This window comes from Protopterus annectens, chromosome 12.part0 (genome assembly GCF_019279795.1).
Source record: "Protopterus annectens isolate FY-2018-M chromosome 12.part0, PAN1.0, whole genome shotgun sequence".
Taxonomy (NCBI): Eukaryota; Metazoa; Chordata; order Ceratodontiformes; family Protopteridae; genus Protopterus; species Protopterus annectens.
Window position 1 is genome coordinate 1265893593 of NC_056746.1, and position 25817 is coordinate 1265919409.

The 25817-nt window shown below is 39.6% G+C and overlaps 1 protein-coding gene across 1 annotated transcript in view; it reads right to left on the bottom strand.

Moving 5' to 3' along the window:
• Positions 1-25817, bottom strand: part of PLCG1 (phospholipase C gamma 1) — a 415222-nt gene that overhangs the window by 65065 nt on the left and 324340 nt on the right. Inside the window, exons 20-22 of the mRNA XM_044089015.1 lie at positions 20122-20270; positions 11458-11572; positions 1512-1676 (exon numbers count right to left, since the gene is read on the bottom strand). Of these exons, the coding sequence (XP_043944950.1) occupies positions 1512-1676; positions 11458-11572; positions 20122-20270 (429 nt within the window). The remainder of the gene's footprint in view (positions 1-1511; positions 1677-11457; positions 11573-20121; positions 20271-25817) is intronic.

Sequence of the window (25817 nt, forward strand, 5' to 3'; positions counted from 1 at the left end):
CTAGTGTGATGGAGTGAAAGGTGGGAGATGTGATCCAACAGCACAAATTTTACATGTTTTCCTGGAGCCAAGTCCCAGGAAAGTGACAAGATTCAGCAAGATGGTACTTAAGACAACATAGTGGCTCCCAGTGCAAGTGGCTACAGAGCTACTGCTAGGGCCAGGACAGATAGAACATTGAGTAATCTAAATCAAGGGCTACCCAGATATGGAAGAGTCCATGCATTTCAACAATCCATGTCTCAATAAATGGACTTGAACAAGTGAGAAGGCTTTTTGTGACTATTTAGCCTGCCTTTATGCAGGATCTTGATAATAAGCCCAGTGTTTAGAAACACAATCCTAGGATAAAGTCTTTCTTGTAACAGATGGTAGTGGAAAGATAAATCCCATAAAGAATTACTTTCTCCACCAAAGGCCAGTAAGAATAAAATTAGACAGATCAGGCCTTCTGTGATGTTAGGTTACACATACAATATACAGAGTGGAAGTTTGGCTTGCTTCACTATTACATCAGTGCAAAGGCAATGTAACAAAAGGGTTTCCAGTTATTTCTGAGGTGACATGCATTAGTACAAACTTGTAAAAAGAAAAAATGTCAAATATTGGAAAAAAATTGATGGGAAGAAATCATGTGAACAGATCTTTCTCTAACAGCAGAAGCAATGAACCTCTGTTGTAATGAGAAAGCCTGTGAATTTGATGGCTGCCTTGTATTTTATGAGACAGATTATGTCATATCTGATACTAACAGCAGTGTTAAGAGCTTCTGATGGGAAATGCTTAGTAGATCCACTGCTGAAGCACCCATGCTAACTGGATGCATTGCATGTACTACCTGCCAGGAACATTCACTTAAAAGCAGGTGACTGTATAAAACTGCCCTAATGCTAACCACTAGAGTCATGACATAAGCAGTGATGACATGCTGCAGACTGGTGACATCAGAACAAATATACTGCTGAAAACAATGCACTACAGTCACTTTGGCAGCCCCTGACCCTGTGCTGCAGACTGTACGCTGAATACCATTTTGAGTGGCAGCCCACATGCAGGTGCAATTAAATGGGATACATGGTTAAGACTGCACTGTGTTTGAACAAAACAGGAATACACAGTTTTTTTAAACTGACTTCCACCTATACTTAGAGTTACTGTACTTTGAGATATGGTGGGGGGTAGAGAGATCTTGCCACCCCCCCCCTGCAGAAATTTTATATTGATGAAGGGAGCTGTTTATGCAACAGGTTTGAGGATTTCAAGTGCAATTAATAGCCACAGATCCCAGTTAGACTACCGGTGAATATATCATAATTCTGCTCCTCAAGGGACAAGCTGGTAAGACACCAAGAATGCAGATTCCCCGCTAGTTAAGCCCCCTTTTTAAAGTGGTGAAAAGGAAGTAAAGTCACTAGTATTTTTCAAAGGAAATAGAACTATTACTTTTTGTCTGGCAATGACAGTACCAGAAGAAAATTGTTAAAAGATATTTTACTAGACACGTTTCTTACCTGTCTTTAGTCCTGTAACAAGGAATGTCGCTTGGGCAAGGAAGTTCTGGTCACTGAACATGTCTTCCTCATATACCACAAAACGGAGAAAGGCAACCTCAGGATTGAAGACTGTAAAATAAAGAACTGCCTTGGCTGGCCATATTGGGTTGAGACCATTGTCCACTGCAAAGTCAAGAAGCAAAACAGAGTTAGGAAAAAGCAGAAAACCATATAATCTTTTTTTCTTTTCATTTACAGCACTTGCCTTACTTAGTAAGACTTTAGAAATCTATTCAATGAGAGATTTTGAAAGTACAGTTTTATTCTTAATGGTATAAAACCAAAAACATATGAAAATGCCAAATATAATTTGCTGTCCTTTGCCTGCTGACATATGAAACTCTCAGAACATGTATTAGGACGTTTCCTCCATTTTCTGTCCAGAGGCCGCTTCTCCAAAATCTCCGTCTTCTCAGCCCTATATTAAAGTTCATTTCTGTACTGTATCCCAACTCCATTCTAAAGCCATGCCCTGTTTTCAGTGATACCACCTGGGCTGCTGACTATGCCCCGACTACCAACACTTCTCAACAGAAGTTTAATATTTCTTTTAATTCTTCCTCCAACATTTATGAATATACCATGCACAAATGATCCAAACTAGGGGGATGGACGGTCCATCAGATTTATGCAAAGGTTGCTGTTACTCCTCATCTTCACTCTCCTCTTCCTCCTCCTATTTTCTACCAGCATAAGGAACTGCTAAATACTTCGGCTGTTACATGCTATCACTCATAACAGCTCTCTCAGTCTCACTGAAAGGTGGTTTAAAGGTTTTGCTACTCCATACTACAGTACTTCTTAAAATCTTCCACTTTACATCGGAAAAGGAAGACTTCTGAGTCTTAACTCTACCTTTCAAATAACCTTCAAAAGAAAAGGAATCATGATCAGGTCTCCCTGTTCCTTTTATTTATTTCACATGTCCATGCTAAGTGTACTGAGAGCTTTACTTTTCTTGTGCTATCTGCGATATCATTTTTGGCCCACATTCATCTGTGTATTCCTCTCCACCAACCTTTGTGAGGTCTCATTACTGTGTGCAATATCCTGGACATGATCCTACAAGGCACCCTGTACAGTTGAACATGGACATCTGTTCCTTTGAACACAGCTTCTTGCCCGGTAAGGCAACATTTTACTGGCCCTGACCATGCCATGCTGAAATATTTATACTAGTTACTCTTTGTTTTCTTAAACTTCTCTGTTGCCTATGTTAAGCGTTCCTTACAAAATGGAAGCTGTCTTCTGTGGTAATCAAATTTATACCTCTAAGCTATTAAAAGGCTACAGTCATGTGTTTTCTTTCCTCTAGAAAATTCACAAAAATCTGAGATACTCCATTCTCTCTACGCTCATCTACTAGGATACATTAAATCCATATAATACTTCATTACTGTGAATCCCAATGAGAACTGCATGGATATTCAAGTGTGACTTCACCTATAGCCCAGTAAACACCTTTAAATACTTCACTCATGGTGGTGAATTTGCAATGGACCCGCTTCAATGTCTCCTAATCATCTTAAATTAGATCTATGTCTCCCCCACAGATATACTCAATACAAAAAAAAGAACAGATAAGTAAGGCTGCTCCATAACAATACATTTTTAAAGGAGAGTACAGCTTTCCATCAATGGATTTCTTATCAAAGTCCTGATACACTCCTGTAAAGTTGCTGACTTTCAATTCTTTCTGTAATACGAACAATTGAAACCACTTAACTTTGGGGGTAAGTGAGCCTTCCCTTACCCATGAAGTTCAGTGACCTTACAGTTAGTATATATACTGTTGCAGAGGGTGGGGGGGGGGGTTGCATCCCTTCAAAAACATTTTTTTTAAATGGAGAGACAATCAACATTCACAGGTTTGTTTAGGAAAGACAATAGATCTGAGTAAGTCTATAGCCTCCCCCTCCGAACATGAACATTCTAAACTGTAACATCTGCTAAAAGTGTGGAGAGGACTACGCATTGACAGGCCAGATGTGAACAGGAAATACCTTCCTATAACAAGTCACAAAGGCAGCCAAGGCACAGGTTAAATGATCAGTAACCCAACCAGGAAATTCTTAATTATAAATCACATGACAAAAAGTAAGTCAACTGTCCATCACCTGGCATACATGACACTTATAAATGGTGATGTCTTCTTTTATAAGGGTAAAGAAAGCACCACAAAGGCTTCCTACACTCACACAGGAAAAAAAGTGAAAGCAATCAACTGGTCTTCCTGCCAATATACAAGCAACAAGGATGGCCACACTATCTCCTAGCATAATTGGCAACTGACAAGCAGCTGGGCTGGGTATACTGATTCCCAGCAAATGCCCAACATCATTATGAGAATAAACGTAGCAAGATAAGCATTGTTTATTGAAAAACTGAATTAAAACTTACACACCAGGACTTATAGTTATGTTATGTGAGAAACAAAATAAGAGGACTAAAACTGATGTTTTTTTATAACAATAATATTTAATTAGAACACAAATGAGTCAAAAGAGAGGCTTTAATTGCTTCTCCTAAAAGGTATTTAAATTTATAGAATGCACTTGAAGTGTACGCTGCTGCACAGAAAGGTACGCACAATATCAATCTAAACCACATTCTGAACTATGGAGAGAAGTAGGGTTCAAACAGTGGGAACAGTCCTGTACCTATAGGAATAAGCCTTGGCACTGTCCTGGCACCCCATTCCCAAATGCAGGTCACTCCCTGAAAAGCAGGCCCCCCATGACCATATCAATTTCACAAAGAAGGAAAGGCTCAGGCTTCAGTAATGCCACCAAGGTTTGCTGGGGTAGACATAATGTCTTCACATCAAGGACAGTTATATGAAGGAGCCTCTCTAGCGAACCCTCACAGGTTTTGTACCATGACAAAGCCAAAGTGGGCACGAAACTACACCAGAAATGTGTTCAATGACACCGAGAAGTCAGAGGAAGAAGTAAAAAAAGGGAAACCTATTTCCAGCTGTGGGCTTACAATCACCACTCAAAGAAATAGCAGCAGGGTTTTAAATGAAAAATGAGCTGCAAGGGGGAATTAGGATTCTGTAACCAACAGCAATCAACCATCTACTGTAAGACCCATAAAGAATCAGGACAGAAGAATTACAAACTGTCTTGCATCCATTAGCTTAAGACAGACCAACAGAAAATGGGCCTGAATGCAGACTTATTACTGAACCAAGGAGGCAAAACCCTAAGCTTCTGTGGGGAACACTTCAGCTCTGCATAACATCTAAAACTGAACAATGTTTTGCCTTAGAAGCAAGGAGAACCTGTCCCAAAGTATGAGATCAAAGCAAAGTCCAAACTAGCTGATCTCCACAGATTCCTGCACAGAATCCGCCAACAACCAGTTGTCCATGGATTGGAGCACAAGGCTATAGCCAGTATACTGCTAGGGGGGGTCTGTACCATCCTAGCCAACACCTCATTGAAGACCTTTGCAGTGGTAGAAAGGCTGAACATTAGCTTTTGTAATGAAAGTATTGTCCATGAAGAGCTAAGAGCATGAACTTCCTGTGTAGCGCTAAGATGAAAAGTGACCAAATTTTGGCCCAAGTGTTGCAAAGAGTGAAGTCAGTTAAATCCACAGAACAGAAATAATATTCAATGTATAATATATTCATTTGGTTTTTAGCATTTTTTAGGATTAACCATTTTATAACCAACTAGTTAATTAACTGTGTTTTTGAAATGTATCAGCTGATTGTATCATAGATCTTTTTATAGTATCTAGACTGCCATGTTGCAAGCGTTTTTTTCTGATGAAATTCATTACTACTAATGAACAAAAGTGCTTAACTGATTGAACTGTAGGTTTCCTTATTTAAATGGTGGTTTAGTCAAATGTGTTTTATTACACTCTACATTAAGCACTCATTGGTTTTGTAAAAGGGCATGATGTTCACAACATTGTTTGACATTAGAATAAATGGAATTTACTGGAACATTTCTGTTAAATGGTAGGTATTTCTAAATTAAAAGCAACGCATATAACTACGCTAACAGACATTAACAGATGGGAAGAAGACCCGCGGTGGTGGTGCTGCGGTAGCGTTGTCGCCTCACAGTAAGACGCTGTCCGGTTTGATTCTCAGCTAGAGCGTCTTCTGCGTGCAGACATGCGTGAATGGGCATATCTTCGTTGAAGGTTGTGCGTCAGGGCTGGTAACTCGGCATGTAAAAATCAACTACCAATCATTAGGGGACTGGAGTTCTGCTGTGGCGACCCTTAACCGGGAAAAGCCGAAAGACACAACGGCAACAACAGATGGGAAGAAGCATATTCCTGTCTAATACGGCAACTTAATTCTGTAGAAAAGTAAAAAAATGCTTATAGCATTACAACAGTCTTCTTTAATTCACTCTTTTACTTATGAAGAATATAAAGCAGGAAAACAACTAAGCAGCTCAAACATACACAGAAGAGGAATGGGCTAGCAGACATTTTACCCCTTCTTTTGTCAGATCTTTTCTGTAAAACCACCTTTTGTAAGTGTCCTGACTGTAGCCAAACATTCTTTTATTATTTTATCAGTGTAACAAAACACTAATAAAACATGAACAGAATCCTAAATCTTTACTTTAACATTACAAAAAGAAAAAAAATCCTGTCCAGCAGAACAAAAGCTGAAGGGAAAAAAAACTTGGGTCTCTCAAGAGGGGGAGAAGCCAATGAGGCCAAATAACTCTAGATATGACCTCTTAATATGATACCCAAAAGCCATGTACTTTAGATGATGTCTACTCAGGATGGGTGAATAAGGAGAACTCCTTCTCAGCCAGTGACGTCTGATGTGGATAATCAGGACACCTGGAAAGGGAAGTCTTGGACTGGAAAAATATCTTTAGGGATTTCACAAAAGGCCTGAGACAGGCAAAGGGTTCAAATATTTGTTTGGGAGGCCATAATTTTTTTTTTGGGGGGGGGGGGTTGCTACCTTTTTTTTAATGAGTTAGATGGTTTAGGATATGAAGCATACGTATGTTGTGGGGTATACATACCCTAATCAGCAGAAAAGGCCTTTTGGAGATCCTCAACAATCTCTTGGGAAGGTTCAGCAAACAAGATCTCACCCCTAAGGTATGCACTGAGGACAGTCTGGTGTAGCTCCTTACGAGAAGAACATACCACCAAACCATCCTGCACTGTGTGAGCAGGTGCTAGTGGTCTCAGTCCTGGCTAACCCCACAGCTGTGTCCAAAGTGGAAAAGATGACAGGGAGCTTTACCTTGAGCACAGTGTTAAGAACTTTTTCAGTAGCTTCCTTTCCATTCATCTAAGTAAAGAACAGTAGGCAGTTTTTCCATGGAATGATTCCCCAAATAAGTCTTAAACTGGGATAAATGAGACAATTAAATAAGATTACAAAGATCCGTGGTAGAAGAACTACAGTATCCTTTGCCAGACCTGTACATAGTGTTTGTCTGTACTGAGGGGAAAAGTGGTCAAACCCTGAGGTGTCAAGGAACCACAAAGAACAGGTAAAAATACAGGAATCTGCTTTGGGATGCATACAGAAAACCATACCAGGGCTGATCAGTACAAATAATCTGTACTCTTAGAGGGCAAAAGGGACCAACTCCAGCTGCTTCTCCTCCAGGTCCTTCTAGACAGCAAACATGCCATCATTAATAGACTGCAAGGGAGGAATGACCAGTGATCAGATTAAGCTTCTGAGGAGAACAAGGGACACATGACTTGTCTTGAGGTCAGGCTGGGAGTTCCTAAGAAAAAGGTTCCTTACATGTAAGAGTGTGGAGTAGCACAGCAGAAAGATTCCTTATCCTTGTCAGTCTCAAGCAAAATGATGTCTACTCCTTCATCCTTGATGTTAACTAAAAAACCTACAGGAGGGGGAGACAGCTGCCTCTGGTTAGCACCCTTTGACCTATTTTTGTGCTCCTCCTGAATGGGGAGGGAGCAAAATACTAAAGGATGAATGCAAACTAGTGGACAGTGCTATAAAATGGGATATGCTAGAAAGGCTGGAGAGGATGAAGAGGCCAAGAAGACAGAGCAAGTGCATCTGCATGCTGAACAGCAGCCATTCACAACAAAAATAATATACAATAAAAATTAAAATGATAAAAATTCCAGTAATAAAAAGTACATTCACACATATCATCTCAGCATCACCTTAAAGCAAAAATATGTCATTACATGTGTATGGCTTTTGATTATAATTGTGATATAATTAAGTATGAATTTGTATTGGGGGGAGATTGTGTCTTGTGATTAATTTGAATTGAGTATTTAAGTTTGTCAGCTGATATTCAGTTTATATTAACACTGTTGAAGGGAACTGCCCCAAAAGCTTTGTTCTTTTAATAATTTTTGGCATTTGAGAGTCCAGTAATCAAAGGTATTGGTAATCCCGGTTTATTGAAGGGTTGTTAACGTTACATAAAATAATGGAGTTTCTGCTAATAGAGAGATCATTTAGGAAAGCATCCACGTCTATGTAATTATTGAGTTATATGAGCTCAGCCGGGGATAAACAAGGTTCTGTTGATAATTAATCCTGTCTAGAACAGTCTGTAGTTCAATGAGCTCAGTCTGTGGGCTCCTAGGATCTGTAGTTTGTGGGTTGCTAGAGATCTGTAGTTTGTGGGTTTCCTAGGATCTGTTTGCAGGTAATATGTTTCTTGAAAAATATGAAAAGCCCATCACAGTCATCATCTGCTTTGAAGACATTAAAAGAGGGGCATATAGTCAGGTTCAGGAACAAAAACCAGGCACTTCTACTCCCTCCCTCTTACATGCCCCAGTTCTTACCAATATCCAGGCCTCCACTCTAAACAAACTCTGACAGATTTACCATAAAATAGCCAGATTCATTACTAACTCCCCATACAACTCACACCACTGCATTTCTTTAAACTCTCTTCAATGGCTTGAACTTCCCCAATTTCTGCTATCTTATCAATTTCATATGCTACACTCTATTCTTTATAAACCCTCCTTCTGTCCATCTCTATCTTCCTTAGTCTCCATCTACATCCCATCCTGGACCCTCCGTACTTCTAACCAACAATTACTTGATATCTACCACCCAAAAAGGTCAGCAGGCAAACTACTCTACAAACACTCCCTTGCCCATGCTTGGAACAAACTTCCCCTTGATTTACGTTCAATCTCCCACATCTCACACTTTAAAAATGAACTAAAAGCTTATTTTCTCAATTCCAGAACCTGCACTTGCCATGACCCTACCTAGTCTTCCTTCCCTTTATGTACCCTCAAAAGGACCATACTTAGTACCTCATTACACCTCTCTCCAATGTGTCTACTATGCATTTGCATAATTTTATACAAACAAAAAATGTTTATTGTTGACCTTTTGAACTATATCAATGTAAAATTGTTACTTAGCTTCTTTTTAATGCAACTTTAACTTTATGCATGTAACCCAACATATGTGAATTGTTTTGCTATAGCTGCTATTATATCAATATTGTTTAAAATTGTACTTGTTTTAAAATGTATTACTGGAGCTTTTCTCCTCAGGTCTCCACTGAAAATGGGCCACAAGCCCAGTTGGACAAACCCGGTTAACAAATGTCAATAAATAAATAAATAAATATAAAAACGAATGTACAACTCCCAATTACTGCAATGTCACCTCAGCATTCTGAAATGCACTACAGTACACATCTCTGAAGCTGTTGACTGTTTTGAAAAAAAAATCCTACTTTTTTCTGCTTCTCAAACTTTTCTGGCACAACTGATTTTTTTTTTCCAAAATACAGATACAATGAGGTCTATTTATATAACTCTGTGGGCAGGGGATGCTCTCCCAGGGAAGAAAAAAATATGGAAGTTTGTAATGAAACAGTACATTTCATTCTGGTGATTTTCAGCATGCCAAAAATGAAGCTAAATTAACTTGTTTTATTCTAAAACTTAAGTTGCTGTAAGTGGATTGGACACTCTAAATTGGGCCTAGATGTGCATGCGTGTGTGTGTGTGTGTGTGTGTGTGTGTGTGTGTGTGTGTGTGTGTGTGTGTGTGTGTGTGTGTGTCTTCTGTGGAAGGCTGGGCACCAGGCTGGCAACTTGACACCATAAAAGTCCACTGCCAATCATGAGTGGACAGGTGATCAGCTGTGGCGACCCCTAACTGGGAAAAGCCAAAAGAAGAAGAAGACTCTAAAACTTTAGCTAAATGAATATGCAGTCTTGTAAATGCTTCTGTTCTAAATGAAATGTATGACAATATTGCCTGTGTCGTGCCTGAAGAAGCACCACTAGGATGAGCCCACGCATTGTTAATAACCAAATTAATTAATTAAATGCATACTATGTCATGACTATAGGTTGCTTTAACATCAATTTCCAAGTCTGATTTGCTTGGTGGCGGGCTTCTCAGACTGAAAAGGACATCATACTCCCCTATCCCATCTGAACTACTGTTGACATTGTGATTGGCACATTGGCATAGTAGTTAAGATGTTCACTTTATAGGCACAAGGTGCAAGGTTTGATTCTCATATGGGGTAATTGTCTGGGCTTGGAATGGCCGACAAGGGCAGTTAACCTGGTACTAACTTATGAACTTATATTACTGTTTCCTCATTTTGCGACAATTCTGCTATTCTAGAATGGGGATATCAGTACATTTCAAAAAGTGATGTTAAATTTCTTCCTATCTCTGTATATACTGTATATATCTTGCACTAATAAAAACGTTCTTATAAAAATCGGATTCCACAGGAAATCAAAGGTGCATATCAAATTAAACTGCCCTTGTTAGTAGTTAGCAAAATCCTGTAAAAGGAAGGTTTAAAAATAAAACATCAGTGCCCCACACTTGTGAGGAATGCACAAGTAGGACATATTAAATTAGACATTTTATTTTAATGTCTTAATTTTTTAATGGGAAGGTAAATGATTTGTTATGTCCTTAAGCACAGCAGCCCGTAGTAGTGTGCATCTCTTTGTTTCTAACTTTCTAGATGATTCAGCAGCGTTATTTAGCTGGTTCAAACTCTATCTATAACATGAAGAATGCAACAGGAAAGAGTAAATACCTTAAAAATGTAGGAAGTACAATGCCGTGTAATACGCAGCTGGTAAACTGTTAACAAATTCACTAGAAATAAATTCCATATTTAAGTACCAACAGCTTTTATCAAACAACTATGACCCATATCTCTTCTATTGCAGGTTTTTTCTTAAGAAGCAAGCAACCATACACATGTTCTACAATGCAAGTATATTAGAAGAACGTTCACAAAAGTAAATGTAACATCAGACTACTCTCTGTGGCCCTGAAAAAGGTCGTCATCAGAAGATGTTAACATCACCCACACGTGGAGTTTAGCAGCCATAGCTATCAGAGATACCTTTCAACCTCTAAGTAAAACAAGTCTGGGCAAACCAAAAAAGAATGGGGGGACAACACCCAAAAAGTCAGGGGCAGATTTTAAATATTGCTGTTATAAACTTAGAAAGTTGCTAGAATAACAAAGTTTGCATTACTATGCATTTTCTGAAGGATATGAAATCTGAAGCTCAAATGAATGTCATTATTTACTGATTCCATTCCTTATTATTTTGTCAGAAAAAACATAGATTTTATAAGGAAAAGATCAAAAACATGAGGCGAAAATCTGGACAGTTGAGAGGTATGCAAACTATACTCACAAATTAAATGACAGTTATTTTGTCCATCTATGGTCATAATATGAGAAACAAGCACAGGTCTTGGTTTCTGTAATCACACTGACAACAGTACAGAATGCTAAAAATTAATTAAATAAATAAATAAATAAATAAAAATAATAAAAAAAAAATAACACAACAATCAGAAATTTGTTGCCGTTTGCTTAACTTTTTTGGTTTACATTTACAGTTGTTATAAACCTCAAAATACAGACTTAACTCACCTATAAAATCGGTCTTCTGCTTTGCGTTGTCATACTCAGCACCACAGACCTCAACCTCAACAAAAGGGCAGACAATTCCCCTGCCATTTTTAGGCAGATGTCTGGCTCCAAGGATCTGAAATAACATAGTGGACAAAAATGTGATGATTAGCAGTATAAAAAGATCGCCTCCTTGTGGCATATAACTTGTGACAAAAATACTTCAACTGATGCAAATTCAGGTCCATACTATTCATTCCATTATTTTAGGGGGGCTACTGTGCCCCAATTCATCTCTTGAAATTACTAAGCATTTCCACTGATGCAGATCTTATTTTTAACATATGCAGTATATGTTTTAAATGCTGGTTAACTTCTTCGACTGCAGCCACCTTGTAACAACTAGTAATACAGTGAATGATATTACAACCCATGCGCTGTACCTATACGGACCACCTGGCTTAGCATCAATGAAACTTAAAATTCGTTTTCTTCTTATACTGCACTCTTCCACATAAAAAGCACTCATCTGCAACTGTAAACAAAATGGAAAAAAAAAAAAGCATAACAAAAATTTGTTTCACTGCGTGTTGCCATGTGTCCCTCATCTCTTATTCCCTCCATCATCCTGTTAGCTTCCCTCTGTATTCCATACTTCGTTAGGCACTGCCAGGAGAAAGAAATAAGTGTTTCTCTGAAGTACATCAGGCTGAATGATGAAATCCTGAATCCCACACCCTGTGCCAGCAACATGAAGAACACAGAATGCCAAATAGCCAAAGACACCAACATGACTAACTTGTGAAATCATACTGGACCAGACTACTTATAAAAATGCTGATATGAATATTGGCTTCCAGTGTTATTTAGAAGGCTCTCAGCATTTGCCTGTTCTATTTAATGGAAATTACTTCTGTACACACAACCAGAATTACAATATGTTCCCACTAAAGGTAACTTACCAACTAAACTGAATTACAGACACTAACACATTTCTTTTAAAACTATATCTAGCAGTTGGCTCAGAGCTTAAGGTTGTCAGCTGTAGTTCTTATGGTACAAGGTTTGATTCCTTCATCCCTCATTTATCTCCTGTGTGACACTGACAAAGTCACTTAACCACACATTGCTCCCAGGTTGCCCCTACAAAGGGACAGTATCCAGTAGGCCTACCTAGTTACCAAATAGGATTATTATTAAAAGGGTGGGTTTGGCATAACAGATGAGGTCTTTACTTCATAAACACAAGGTGCAGAGTTTTATTCTGACCTTGGGTTAGTGGATAGGCTTAAAATAGCCATTACGGGAAGTTAACCTAATGCTTACCTATAAAAATAAAACATTAACTGGTAACACAAGTAACAACTGGAAACATCTGTTTTAAGACAGAAAAAGAAGTTATGTCTTACCATAACGTTCCATCTGTATTGTTGATCCTCATTCAGTCATTACGCCTGGGTTATCTGTTCCGACCTCGGAACCGAGCCGGCCATCTTCCAAGCTCCTGACAGCCACAAACTCTCGAGCTAAACTCTTACCTGCAATTCCCCTCTCCCTGTTACCTCAGATTGAGTTTGCAAGTCAAAGGAAGTAGAGGCTACCACTGGTTAAAGAACCTAACAGAACTGGAAGATGAGATCCACTATAAGCCTCAGAAGGGGGAAGGAGGGAGGGTCGTAATGACTGAACAAGGATCAACAATACAGATGGAACGTTATGGTTAAGACATAACTTCTTTACCTCATATTGTTAATCCTCATTCATTCCTTATGCCCGGGACAGAGTCCCCAGCTACCTTTATTCTTGGGAGGCTCTCATGGAAAGACACTCCTGAGCACCACTGAACCAAAGGATGCTCTTCCTTTGAAGGTCAAATCCAATTTGTAATGGCTGATGAAGGTAGGGTCTAGCCCAAGTTGTAGCTGCACAAATGTCAGGTAAAGAAGCTCTAGCATGAAAGGCAGCAGACGTTGCGACCGACCTAGTGGAATGAGCCCTAACGGCTGTAGTCAGAGGGATATCGTGAGTTTTGTAAATAAATGTTACACAGTCTTTTAACCATTTAGCCAATGTGACCTTAGAAACAGCACATCCAAGTCTAGGACCAGAGTAGGCCACGAACAGCTGATCTGATTTGCGAGAAGCCTTAGTTTTGTCCAGATATAAACAAAGTTGCTTGTGAATGTCAAGGGTATGTAGGCAATACTCTCCTCTGTTAAAAGGACTGGGAAAGAAAACTGGGCAATTCAATGAAATGGTTAAAGGACATTTCAGAGATCACTTTTGGCAGGAAGGAAGGATTAGTGCTCAATGACACTCTATCTTTAAGAAAGATTAAGTAAGGCTGTTTGATGCATAGAGCTTGAAGTTGAGAGATGCGTCTGGCAGAAGTAATGGCGACCAAGAACAAAGTTTTCCAAGAAAGAAACTTTGAGGTCGCAAGAAAAAGCTGGTTCAAAGGGAGCCATAGTCAATGCTTGCAGAGTTAAGGACAGATCCCATGGCTGGCTAGGTTCTCTAAAAGGGGGCTTTAAATGATTTATGCCTTTTAGAAAAGTCTTGCATAATTTGTGTGACATACGAGAAAAGTCATGGACACCATTGTGAAAATTAGATATCGCAGCCAAATGAACTCGATTGGTAGAAGCAGATAAGCTGGATTGGAATAAACTGGACAGGTAGTCCAGTACCACCGGCACTGGTGCTGAAAAAGGGTAAACCTTTTCCACTTCCTGAGATAAGTAGTTCCGGTGGAAGACTTACGAGACGCAATAAGAATGTCACGTACTAGGGAAGAAAGATCAGTCTGCCTGGCAATCACTGGAAGTGGAGGAGCCAAGCTGTGAGCTTCAGGCTGTTCAGGTTGGGGTGAATCAGGTTCTGCAGATGGGAGATCAAATCTGGAGTCGGATTGAGAATCTATGGTTGATCTAGCAGGTGAGGCCATAAGAAGGGGAACCAAATTTGCCGAGGCCAATATGGCGCAATGAGGATTATCTTGCACTTCAACCGGTGGGCTTTCTTCAGGAACTGGGGCATGACAGGAAGAGGGGGAAAGGCATAAAGCAGACCTGAGGGCCAATCGTGAACTAGAGCGTCCCTGGGTAACTGTCCCCGAGGGGGAATTGGGGCAAAGTAATTGCTGCACTTGTAGTTGAATGGGGAATGCAAAAAGATCGCAGCAAGGGAGACCCCAGCGGTTGAAAATCTCCGCCACTACAAGAGGATTCAGAGACCACTCGTGTGGTTGCAGAATGCACTTGCTCAGTCTGTCTGCTATCACGTTGGAACTCCTGGGAATGTGCATTGCTAAAAGAAAGCAGTTGGTAGCCATCACCCATTGCCATATCCTCATGGCCTCCTGACAAATAGGGTAGGATTTGTTTCCACCTTCTTTGTTGATGTACCAGACTACAGCCATGTTGTCCAATTGTATTGCAATAGTCCCTGATGGAAGAAGGGGATGAAATGCTTGCAATGCTAGAAGCACCATCCTCAGTTCTAGGACATTTACATACAGATGAGCCTCTAGGTCCGACCACGTGCCTTGGACTGTCTTCCCCTGAAAAAGCCCCTCCCACCCTATCAAGGAGGCTTCCATGGTCACTGTGACTTTGGGCAGTTGGGGTGTGAAGGGGCGAGACCATTGTGATGGGTTCTGCGACATCCACCAAATTAAGTCTAAGGCTAACTGTGAGGCCACTTTGTCCCGGACCTCATCAGACACAGCTCCGGCCAAGGTTTCAGAGAGCTCAGAAATTAAGTCTCTCTGAAGCCTGGTAAAATGTGCCATATAATTCAGGGACCTGACTGCAAAGGTTGCTGATGCAAAGGTATGCTTCCTCAATCTGTCCAGTGCCTGGGACTCTTTGTTGGGTGGGTGGACAGTCTGGCTTTCTTCCGCCAGATCCCTTTTTGTTGCGTCCGCCACCACTAAGGCATCTACAGGAAGACCTTTGGATCAGTGAGGCTCACTATCTGGAGGAGACAAAATTTTATCTGGCCTGCAGGGAATGGCGTCAATGGCGTCAGGAGCCTTCCAAGCACACTGCACGATGAACTGGACAAGGTTGTCATCATGTGGAGTAACCCAAGAGGTAGGGAGCCGGGCATGAAAGGCCTGCAGGAACACAGACTCTTCAGAGGTCAGGTTAGAGGGCTGCCAATCACCTCTCTGCTTAAGTATTTCGAGGATATCTCCAAAGGATACCTCAGAGGGTGACCGAGGGGACCCTTCCCCATCATCAAAGTCTGTGTCTTCCGTGAGGGACTCTTCTGGGGAGTCCACATGCTTCCTCTTACACAAACTCTTGCAATGAACTTCCTCAGGGGGGGGAATCTGGAGAAGACAGCACAAGAGGAGTCTCCAGTGGGAGTGTGTCCTGAGGCCCTTGTACCCAGTGTCTGCCAGAGGTGTCTTGTGTAAATTGCGGTCCGGAGGAGGACAGAGGCACTGACAGCACAGGATCGCCAACAGATGCGAGAGCCTCCTCCATGAGTTGGAAGGCTGGTGCACCCGAGGAGGTCACACCCCGCTCAAGCAAATCAGCCTGCCGACTCGGAGTCCCTGCATGGCTGTGAAAACCAGGAGTACGTACGTCACAGTTAGCATCCAGAGCAGTGGCTGGAGTGAAAAGTCTCTCCTGCCACAAAGGCGACTGTGACATCCTAGTGAGGTTCATGAAAGGAGCCGAAGTAAGGGAAGTCTGTGCTACAGCAGGGGGCTTCAAAGGCAATGAAGGAGGAGAATAAGTAGCAGTCCTTGGAGAAGGGTGATCACCACCAAAGGAAGAGTAGTTCCTGGAGGGTTGGATACCTCTGGCCAAAAGCAATTGATCCACAAGGCGCACCACCTCATGTTCCGAGAGGCTTCTAGTGGATCTCACGGACATAGCTGAAGGGGAGTCAGGTCTATTCAAGAATGCAGGAAACTCGGTACCCACAAAGGGGTCTTTAGACGGTGCTAAAATAGGCAACTGCACCGAAAACAATGGAGCTGTAAAGGCCTGTACCTACTGGGGTCTGCACCGAGGAGATCAATGGTGCCAAAGGTAAGGTCTGCACTGACAAGGTCAGTGCTGAAGTGGTAGTTGGCACTATGGTAGGTGCCAAAAGAGTCTGTGCGGAAAACGAGGTAGTCGGTACTGACAGAATAGTCGGTGCCGTGAAAATAGTTGGAGTCGAAGCAGAAGCTGACGTCAGAACAATCATCAACGCCGGAAAGATCTGCATCGAGGAAAGGGTCGGTGCAGATACAGAAGTCTGAACCAAGGGGCCCCTCGGTTCTGATAAGGTAAAGGGCACAAAGCTCTGTGCCGAAGTAACGGGAGGTGCCGACGGCTTCAGTGACAAAGAACTAGGCATCGAAAGCCTCAGGGTCGAGGAAGTCAAATCCGAACCAGAAAGTCTGGCCTTCTTAGGATTCAGTTCCAGGTTGTCCCCAGCAGGAGATGACGGGAGAGACTTGGCCTTCTTATGTCCATCTCTTTTCTTATGGGAACTAGGAGAGGTTGAAGCCTCCACCCCAGAAATAGCCTCTGAAAAGGAAGATTTAAGTAGTCCCTTTAAAATCAGCTTATTTTTCTTTTCCACTAAAGTCCTGTTAGAGAAATTAGCACAAATCCCACAAGGCGGGTCAACAGTCAAGTGAGGCACACCCAAACAGTAAACGCATATGCATCCGAAATAGGCAATTTATGCCTACAATCCACACATCTTTAAAATCCTGGGCTACCTTTTTTCTCTGCCATGATGGGGGAAGAAGAAAGGAAGGGAGAAGAAGAAAATACCAACAATGGTACGAGAAATAACTAAAGATAAAGCAGGAAAGAATTTACCAACGATGGTAAAGGAGTTACCTCACGGTAAGAAAGAAGGGCTAGAGGAAACCAAAAAGAGTTTCTAGATGTGATAGGGTAAGAGATAACTATTCAACAAATTTAGAACAGAGAATAACTGTAATACGATAAAGTATTATCAAAGAAGTTTACTTGGCTCAAGTGGCTTGACACGACTGAATGGCAACGCAGCAAATGAAATCTGAGGTAACAGGGAGAGGGGAATTTTGGGTAAGAGTTTAGCTTGAGAGTTTGTGGCTGTCGCAAGCTTGGAAGATGGCTGGCTGGGTTCCAAGGTTGGAACCGTTAACCCAGGCGTAAGGAATGAATGAGGATTAACAATATCAGATAATTTTTTAGGCTCTAAAGTGGCTTACTGACTGAAGACATTTAGAATTATTTTTGTGCATGGAAAACCTAAAGGGCTTTCACAAATTCTACATAAACATACTAGCTCAGATGTTGTGATACCTCAGGGTTGAGGACCATATTGGCTTTACTTGAAAATATGAGGCAAATACAAAAAACAGATTCAGACTCTGCCACGGGGGTGGGGGTGGGGTGGGGGGGCAGATAAATCCCTGATTGAGATCCAGATGACTACAGATCGATGAGCAGTTTGGGAAACTGGAAAATGCAGGGAGAGTGGGAGGGAGATGTGGCTTATTTGCTAGTGAGTTTGCATGGGAAGGTGGGATATGGTGACCTGGCACTCTATAGTAGTAGCGTAGGCATAGATGGTTCCTCTGATGTGAAGCAGGGCTCAGATCATCCCCAGGGGTGGGTTACCCCACATATACAAAAAAAAAAAATGCCCTAATGGCTGCTAAGATGATATCTCCATATATCAGTTATTGCCTCATAGGAAATAAATGTGCTGGGAACAGCCCTCACCCTGTGAGGAACAAACAGGCCAACAGATTGCAAGGACCTGATAGATGATAAGTAGCAAAGTGCAATAAAGTCCAGTTTAAAAAAAAAATCAAAATAAAGTCCAGTTTAAAAAAAAAATCAATCTACATAGAGAAAACAAGGTTAAACGTTACTCTGCTTCACGTACACATGAGCTCTGTTGAAGTAAACGTAATGAACTGAAGAACACACATGTGTCATGCTTTATTTGTTAACACACAGCAGTCTCACAGTGATGTCAGAGTGGCATTAGGTAAGGCATGTCTGAAAGCAGGATGTTGCTGCAAGTCGAACGGGCTCAAATTACAAATCCACTGCAAGAAACACTTCAGAATAAATATCTCTTTGTACATAACACTCACAACCAAATCAGCTCTCAACTCTCGTATTATTTTATGTATTACACGACATTCCTGCACTGCTGCTGGGAATTATCAATGACAATAATCAGATCACAATGCCAATGCTTCTATTTAATGATTTTTAATTACAAAATAATTAATTTGTTAATTTTCTGAATAATCACAGGACATCTTTTCAAACACAAGGATACTCAAATATAAAAATCTTGCCACAAGAAACACTTCAGAAAATAAAAGATCTGTGTTTCTACCTGCCATTTCACAACCAAATTCGCTGTGAACTCTCGTATTATTTTGTGCCTTGAACTGAATTTTGGTGCTACTGCAAGAAGCAGCTTATAGTGCATCTCCTGTTTAATGAATTGTAATTACACAAAGATTTTAGTTCATTTTTTTCAATAATTCTCTCATTAACCAGTATTTCAAACATACTCAGCTTGAAGTATAAAGTATGACAGAGGATTATATGTTCATATGAGCAAAAGACGCTCGAACCTATGGACTCATATGCTTCATACAAAATAATGCAGATCACACTGTTACAGCAGAAGCTTCATAAAGCTGACAACAGGAGTAGAACAATCAATGAAAATGTATTCCAAACTGTACAGTTTATGTGTAAAGTACAACTAACACTAAAAATGTTTTTTGCAAGGGGCAAACCTTGCTTTGCCCACCTCACACCTGTCTCACTTTATATCACTCACTCTAAGGCTGTTCCAGCTTGGTGAAAAAATGACGAGTAGAACTCACAAAAAGTGTGCCTTGCTCTGTCTACGGGACACTGCCAGTAAGGACTACACAACCTATCATAAAGATCAACCAAGAAGACATTAGCTCCCATGTGCAGAGCGCAACACCATAACAACAGGTGCTACCTCAGCCAGTAAAACTTATGTCATGAGAGTGATCTTTTATAAATCGGCACAATTTAAGCCTTAGAGTATGTCTTGTCAGTGTTGTTTCAGATTGTTTAAACATAAGTTTCTTCTATTTGACATGCCTAAATTTCATAAGAGATGGACAAAGTTCCCAAAATTGGCTCCATTAATCAAGTTACAATTTTTTTTTTCTTTTTGCAATTTAATGGCCAAAAATCAGCAAAACCTGCAGAATTTTGTAAGGCAAAGTGTGAGAATTAGCCACAAAATTCTGACCACACATCAAATTGTTACAATTTATTTAAAAATTAGCTCTAGTTATTGTCAAGATTTCAATCATCCTTGGAAACTGTTGTGCACAGGAAGCAGGTTTTCTGCAATTTATTTCCACATTTCAAGAAAAACCTCTCCATAAACATACAGAGATGTGGAGGCCACAGCCTTAGTATTATTAAGGCTTTTCTCAGTCTCCATTAAAGAAAACACATGGGCAGTGATGCAAGACGCTCTGTTTTCTGAGCACAGCTACAGCACACTGGAGCACCAGTACTGATGATGAAATTAACACATACAGAAAAAATATGGTGCAATGTCATCTTAAAGTACCCCGTATGCTATAACATCCAGCAGATGCAAAACTTTCAAGCAGCTTAAAAGATATGAAAGCCAAACTTCATCTTCTTAGGTACTAACCTGTATCCTGACTTGTAATGGCTCCACACCTCCTAAGGAGGATTTGTCATAAGGATCAAAAAGTTCATCTCTCATTATGGCCGTCTGCAGGACGTAACCTTTCTTCCCATTGGACGCAAAGAGAGCCTGGTTCATCTGCATAGGTTTGTCTTGACAAGGTAATGGGGCAGGAAAAGAGAAAACACAGAATGCATTAACACAATCTGAAGTTGAAATGTGAATGTGAACTTGTCAGAGATTTCAGTTGCATGGTTACACTTAAAAAGGCCCTTGTGTTCATTAGCCAAATAAACACCTCTAAAGCTATGAACAAATAAAATTAAAGGACACTATTTACGTATACAGTTATGGTTAGAGCTGTCTCTCTCTCTGGAAAAAAAAAACAGATACCAAATAGGAAACAGAGACCAAGTATTCAGTTTATGTGACATTTCTAGAGGTACCTACCTGGGTCAAATCAGTCTATAAGCCATATAGTACTGTTCACATGCATTTGTATGCAATCCATATGAAAGGTACATTTTCTATGATAAAACTGAAAAAAAATGATATGACTGAAAAGATTCATTACAAGGGACAGTAGTAATACTGCCTGTAAACACAGAAGCATTACTAAATCTTCAGGATAAAACAAGAAAGACTTTGTTACTAAGGCAAGGTAGTAAATAAATACTGCCTCAGTAATGAACAGTTAATTACATTAAAAGGTTGGGATATTGCTAAAGTTACCACAAGTGAGTGATGTTGGTTTATTTCCTCTAATAAATTCACTTTTTGGATCAAGTATACTTAAAAACTGGACAAGAAGATTTACAGTTTGGGTGACAAAACTACAGAAAGGAAAAACAGAGGAAAGTGGAATTAATTCCATCGGTCAGACCTACTAGATTTCATATCTGTGCAGATACTTTAAAAATCCATCACTAAACATAAAGAAAATGACCAAACTAGATAGAAATGTCCTTCTGCTTGCTGTCTATGTTTCTTTAAGTCGGAGTCTTGAGGCCCAAAGAGTTTACTTTTAAGTTCATTACAACTGCAAAAGGGCTTCTTACAAAAATTACGTTATGTTAATATAAGTGTGACCACCTACATTCAGATGGGATATACCACGTTATTGCTTTCCAGGAAACATTAACATTATTCTCAGTCAGTTGAGATAGGTCAAAATATGACATGAAAAGCAGGGATCAAGCAATACACAATCGGATCATTAAAGCAAACAGAAAATTTATGTAAGGATTGAATACTTTACTTATTGGACAGATGAGCATGGAAAAAGTGTAAGAAATGACTACAAAGTACAAGACATGTCCCTGCCACTCCATGCTGAAATGGCCAATTAAGAAGACATTTCTCTTTCCGCAACTCCACCTGTTACTAATGGCTGACATTTTCTCTAAAGTTATTAAAGGATAGAACAAATTATTCAGGAACACACACAGAGGTTATGCTTGTATCTTGTAGGGCATGGCTCAGTAGGAATTATTCAAAATTAAAAGAAATGTGTACTACACTTAAAAAAGTCTCAGCAAAAATACCTTTACTAGGAGTAGAAATAGAAGGGGTCTACATACAGGGAGAGAAAAACAGATGGATTAGGCTAAAGTATACATCATTAAATGAAAAAAAATGGATGGTATACTCTGAGAAGGGAAGCTTTAAGATTGTTATGGGCAAATCGCATGGGTGACAGATCTTCAAGTAGAGTGAATTTGTACTTTTCTTACAGACCTTTTACACAACTCAAAGCACTACACAAAAAGTGGGGAGTCCTTATTATACACCTGGTGTAATGCTACAGGGCTTTCCAACTCATACTACCTTCTGAGGATGTCAAAGGAAGAAAAAGCCCTTCTTTCTATGTGGACAGAGGGATTCTCCAACAATGCAAAATAGTCTGTTGGCACCCATGAAATATGTATTAATAAACCTATGCTTTCTAGCACTAGACATTTCTTCTAGCTCTCCTTCAACAGCAGCAGCAGCCAGACTTTGAAGTAGTAGATTAGTCAATGGGGAAATATTTTGAATAACCTTATCACTCGGAGAGAAACTGACACTCAGATTCAGTGGATGTACACCATTTTCTGTGTCACCCCCAGTGTGCGATAACTCATAAGTTACTTGCTTACATGTTTCTGGGTAAGATAAACGATTCCTTGAGACTGAATTGCATTGTTTTGGAGTTTGTCATCTCTCCAGTACTGTGTGACTGCAGATGTTTTTTTTTTTGGGGGGGGGGTTGCCCACTGAAAAAAACACTTATTTTGAGATGCTCCACTGCATTACATATAATTAGCAGTTTCAATTGAGATATGAAGGATTGTGTTACAATTTCTCATAGAAGTCATCTTGCAGGAATACATCTGTCTTTATGGCAGGTTTGGGGGGAATTTTATAGCACTGATAACTTCAAACAAGGGGTGTGTGTCATTTATGATAATCTCAGGAAGGCAAACAGAGCAAATAGCTAACTTAGCTGATCACACAGAGTGAAATGAAACAGGAACAAAGTACAGATGGAGTGTGCCATCTTTGCTTTTTATTTATAATAGTGGTCTGTTTCTTTTGGACAAGATGAAAAAAAATGGGGACTATCTTCAAATGTTTCTTTCTTTGAAATAGCATCCTACTAACACTGACAAGTTCACAGCTACCAGACAGGAGATGTGGACTCAATTGATCAAAGCTTGAGAAGCTTGAAGAAGTAGTAATCAACACTGTGACTAAGCTGTTTACACTTAATTCTAAACCACTTGGCATGGAAAAGCCCAGGGCCCCGAAGACAAAAGTAGACCGTGATCACATCTGGGAGGTCAACTCGCAGTACATAAACACATCATGGAGGGTTCTAAAACACAAGTCATTGAAGAAAACTGCTGCAGAGGCGTATCCAGTTGAATGGCCACTCCTGTACCGGATAAAAAAATTACAGTGGAATATGTTGCCCTTAATATTACAATATACGAACACTGTGCCATAAAAAATATTTCTAGTATAGAATCAAACTTGTCCCCAGTGGAATACATTTATTAAATGAACTGGCTAGGAATAAAAGCATCAGGGTGATGAAACCAGATAAGGGGGGGGGGGGGTTGTGATTATGGATTATGAAATTTATTTGGACAAAATGCATGAATTCCTTTTGGGCGATGAGTATTATGAGGAAACATCTATTAACAGCATCAATATCTCATATTCCAAAATAGACTTAACTTTGCAGGATTTGTTAGATCAGGAGCAGATAACTGTGAAGAGTTGGCATTTTTACATTGTCAATACCCAGTAATCCCCTCCATTTTCAGGCTCCCAAAAATTCATAAAAATCTAAAAGATTCCCCCATGAGACCCACAGTTAACGCTGCTAAATCTAACACACACCCCTAGCCAAATATATAGATATTAAACTGAAGAACGTGTTGGACGGGTGTTTTCACATATGTAAAGACTCATGGAATCTGTTGTTAAAACTCAAGAATGTTAAGTTTGTGAATGGAAATGCCTTTGCCACAAGTGATGTTATTAACTTGTTTAATGTGATCCCTCATGAAGTTGGATTACATTGGTTTCAGGAATTTCTCTATGAATCAACTCAGTTGAGTAATAACGAAGTGAGTGTTATTGTAACCCTGATTGAGTTAGTTTTAAAAAATAACTTTGTATACCTGGATGGCCAATATTTTTTGCAAAGAAAAGGTGTTGCAATGGGTACAGCGTGTGCCCCCATTTTTGCAAACATTATAATGCTATACTGGGCAACAAAGTTTGTTTTTGACAAGTTCACACCCCCCTTGGGAATTTTATCTAAGATACCTGGATGATCTTTTCATTATTTGGAAACACACATCCAGTGATTTTGAAACTTTTGTTTCTTATTTAAACACCACCACTACATTTGTAAAATTCACACATTCCTTTGATGAAACTAAAATCAATTATCTGGATGTGGAGGTTACCAAAGATGAAAGGATGGGTAGATATAATAATAATATTTACAGGAAACCTACGTACTGTAACAGTATTCTTCGTTACACTAGTAGCCATCCTGCACACCAGAAGAAAGCTATCATCAAAGGGCAACAAGTGAGACTGGCGAGGTTGGTGTCTAAAGAACAAGCATCAAATTTAAGCATTAACACTAGCAAAAATGTTTACAGCTAGGCGATACCCTGTTTGTATCGTCAACAAGGTTAAACAAGAGGTGGAAACAAAAAGGAAAGAAGGTTGGTTTCAATCTTTACTTAGAATAGAAAGAAATGGTAGGGATAACAACTGCTTTAAAAACAAAGTAGGTGTAGATAAGGATTTTCATAGTTCACTTGTGGTGACCTATGATAGTAAGGCTGAGTATTTAAACTTGATTTTAAAGAAAAATTGGAACATTTTTTGTTGCTTTGAAGGGTACATAGACATTTTGGGCACTGGCCCACAGACAGTATACAAGAAAAGCAAAATAATCAAACAATATGTGGAAGGAGCATCAAACTGTGCACTGTTCAACACCAATAGGAAACGAGGTACCTACAAATGTGGGAATTGTAGACAATGTAATTTTATAAGGGTATGTGAAAAAATAAAAATCAACAACTTCATAATCAAGCCACCCTTTCATTTTGATTGCAACACTTCTGGATTAGTCTACATTACCTCATGTGAAAAGTGTACCAGTTTCTATATTGGTAAGACACAGAGAAAGTTCCGTGAACGGATTTACGAGCATATACTAGACATCAGGAAAAATAATGCCAACAATTCATTAGCGAAGCACATTTTTAAATTCCCTGACCACAATTTTTTATTTATGAGCAATGACATGGAAAAAGAGTTCCCCCGGGATGGACCATGGAAACTTATATTAGAATATAAAGAACTTATTTGGCAAGTTAAATTAAATGCACATACCACCCCTGGTTTGAATGAGAACATGGCAATCAGCAGTATATTGAAATTGAAGTCTTTAGACGTGTAAAACCTTTTATTTTTACAACATCTTTAACATGGTTATTTTTTAGTTTTTTTATGTACTGTGTAGTGTTTTGTGGCTTTAACCTTACTACGATTTGATCAACTAGTGGTTACTGGTTGGTTGTTTTCTACCGTGGTGATTTTGAAAGTGAATTTAAAATGATGGTAATTCTTTAGATGTGTTTCTGATGAAGTCATTGTTGTAACCCTGATGAAAGCACTCAAACTATTTTAATAAATATTTGTGGTGTATTGACTGGTTGGTCGAGCTGGTTCTCCTTTTCTTCTCTGTATTCTGCAGTTCAAGTAGTTCATTTAGAAGCCAAAACTGCAACTAATAAAAAATAAAGCAGTCCAGCTTTTTCTTTAAAATAGCCATCTGAAACAGTCCTGTGAAGCCTTGACAGAATCTACAATGAGATCTCTGTGGTAGCATGACTGAAACCAAGGCACCGTAATTAGCGCATCTGTTAAAAATACAAGAAATGTAAACACTCAATACAAGGGAAAATGAATCTGTAAAATGAAAAAATTACCAGCTCAAGTAACCACGAAGGACAGAATCCAAACATTTGTTTAATAAAATACAGCACTAACTTATACACGTTTCCCATACAATGCTTCATCAAGTGATAAAATAAAACAAAATAGTCTTCCATTTATATACTTCCTTGCCATCACATGTTACTAAAATTATTTACTTATTGGGTATGGAACTAGTACCTTAA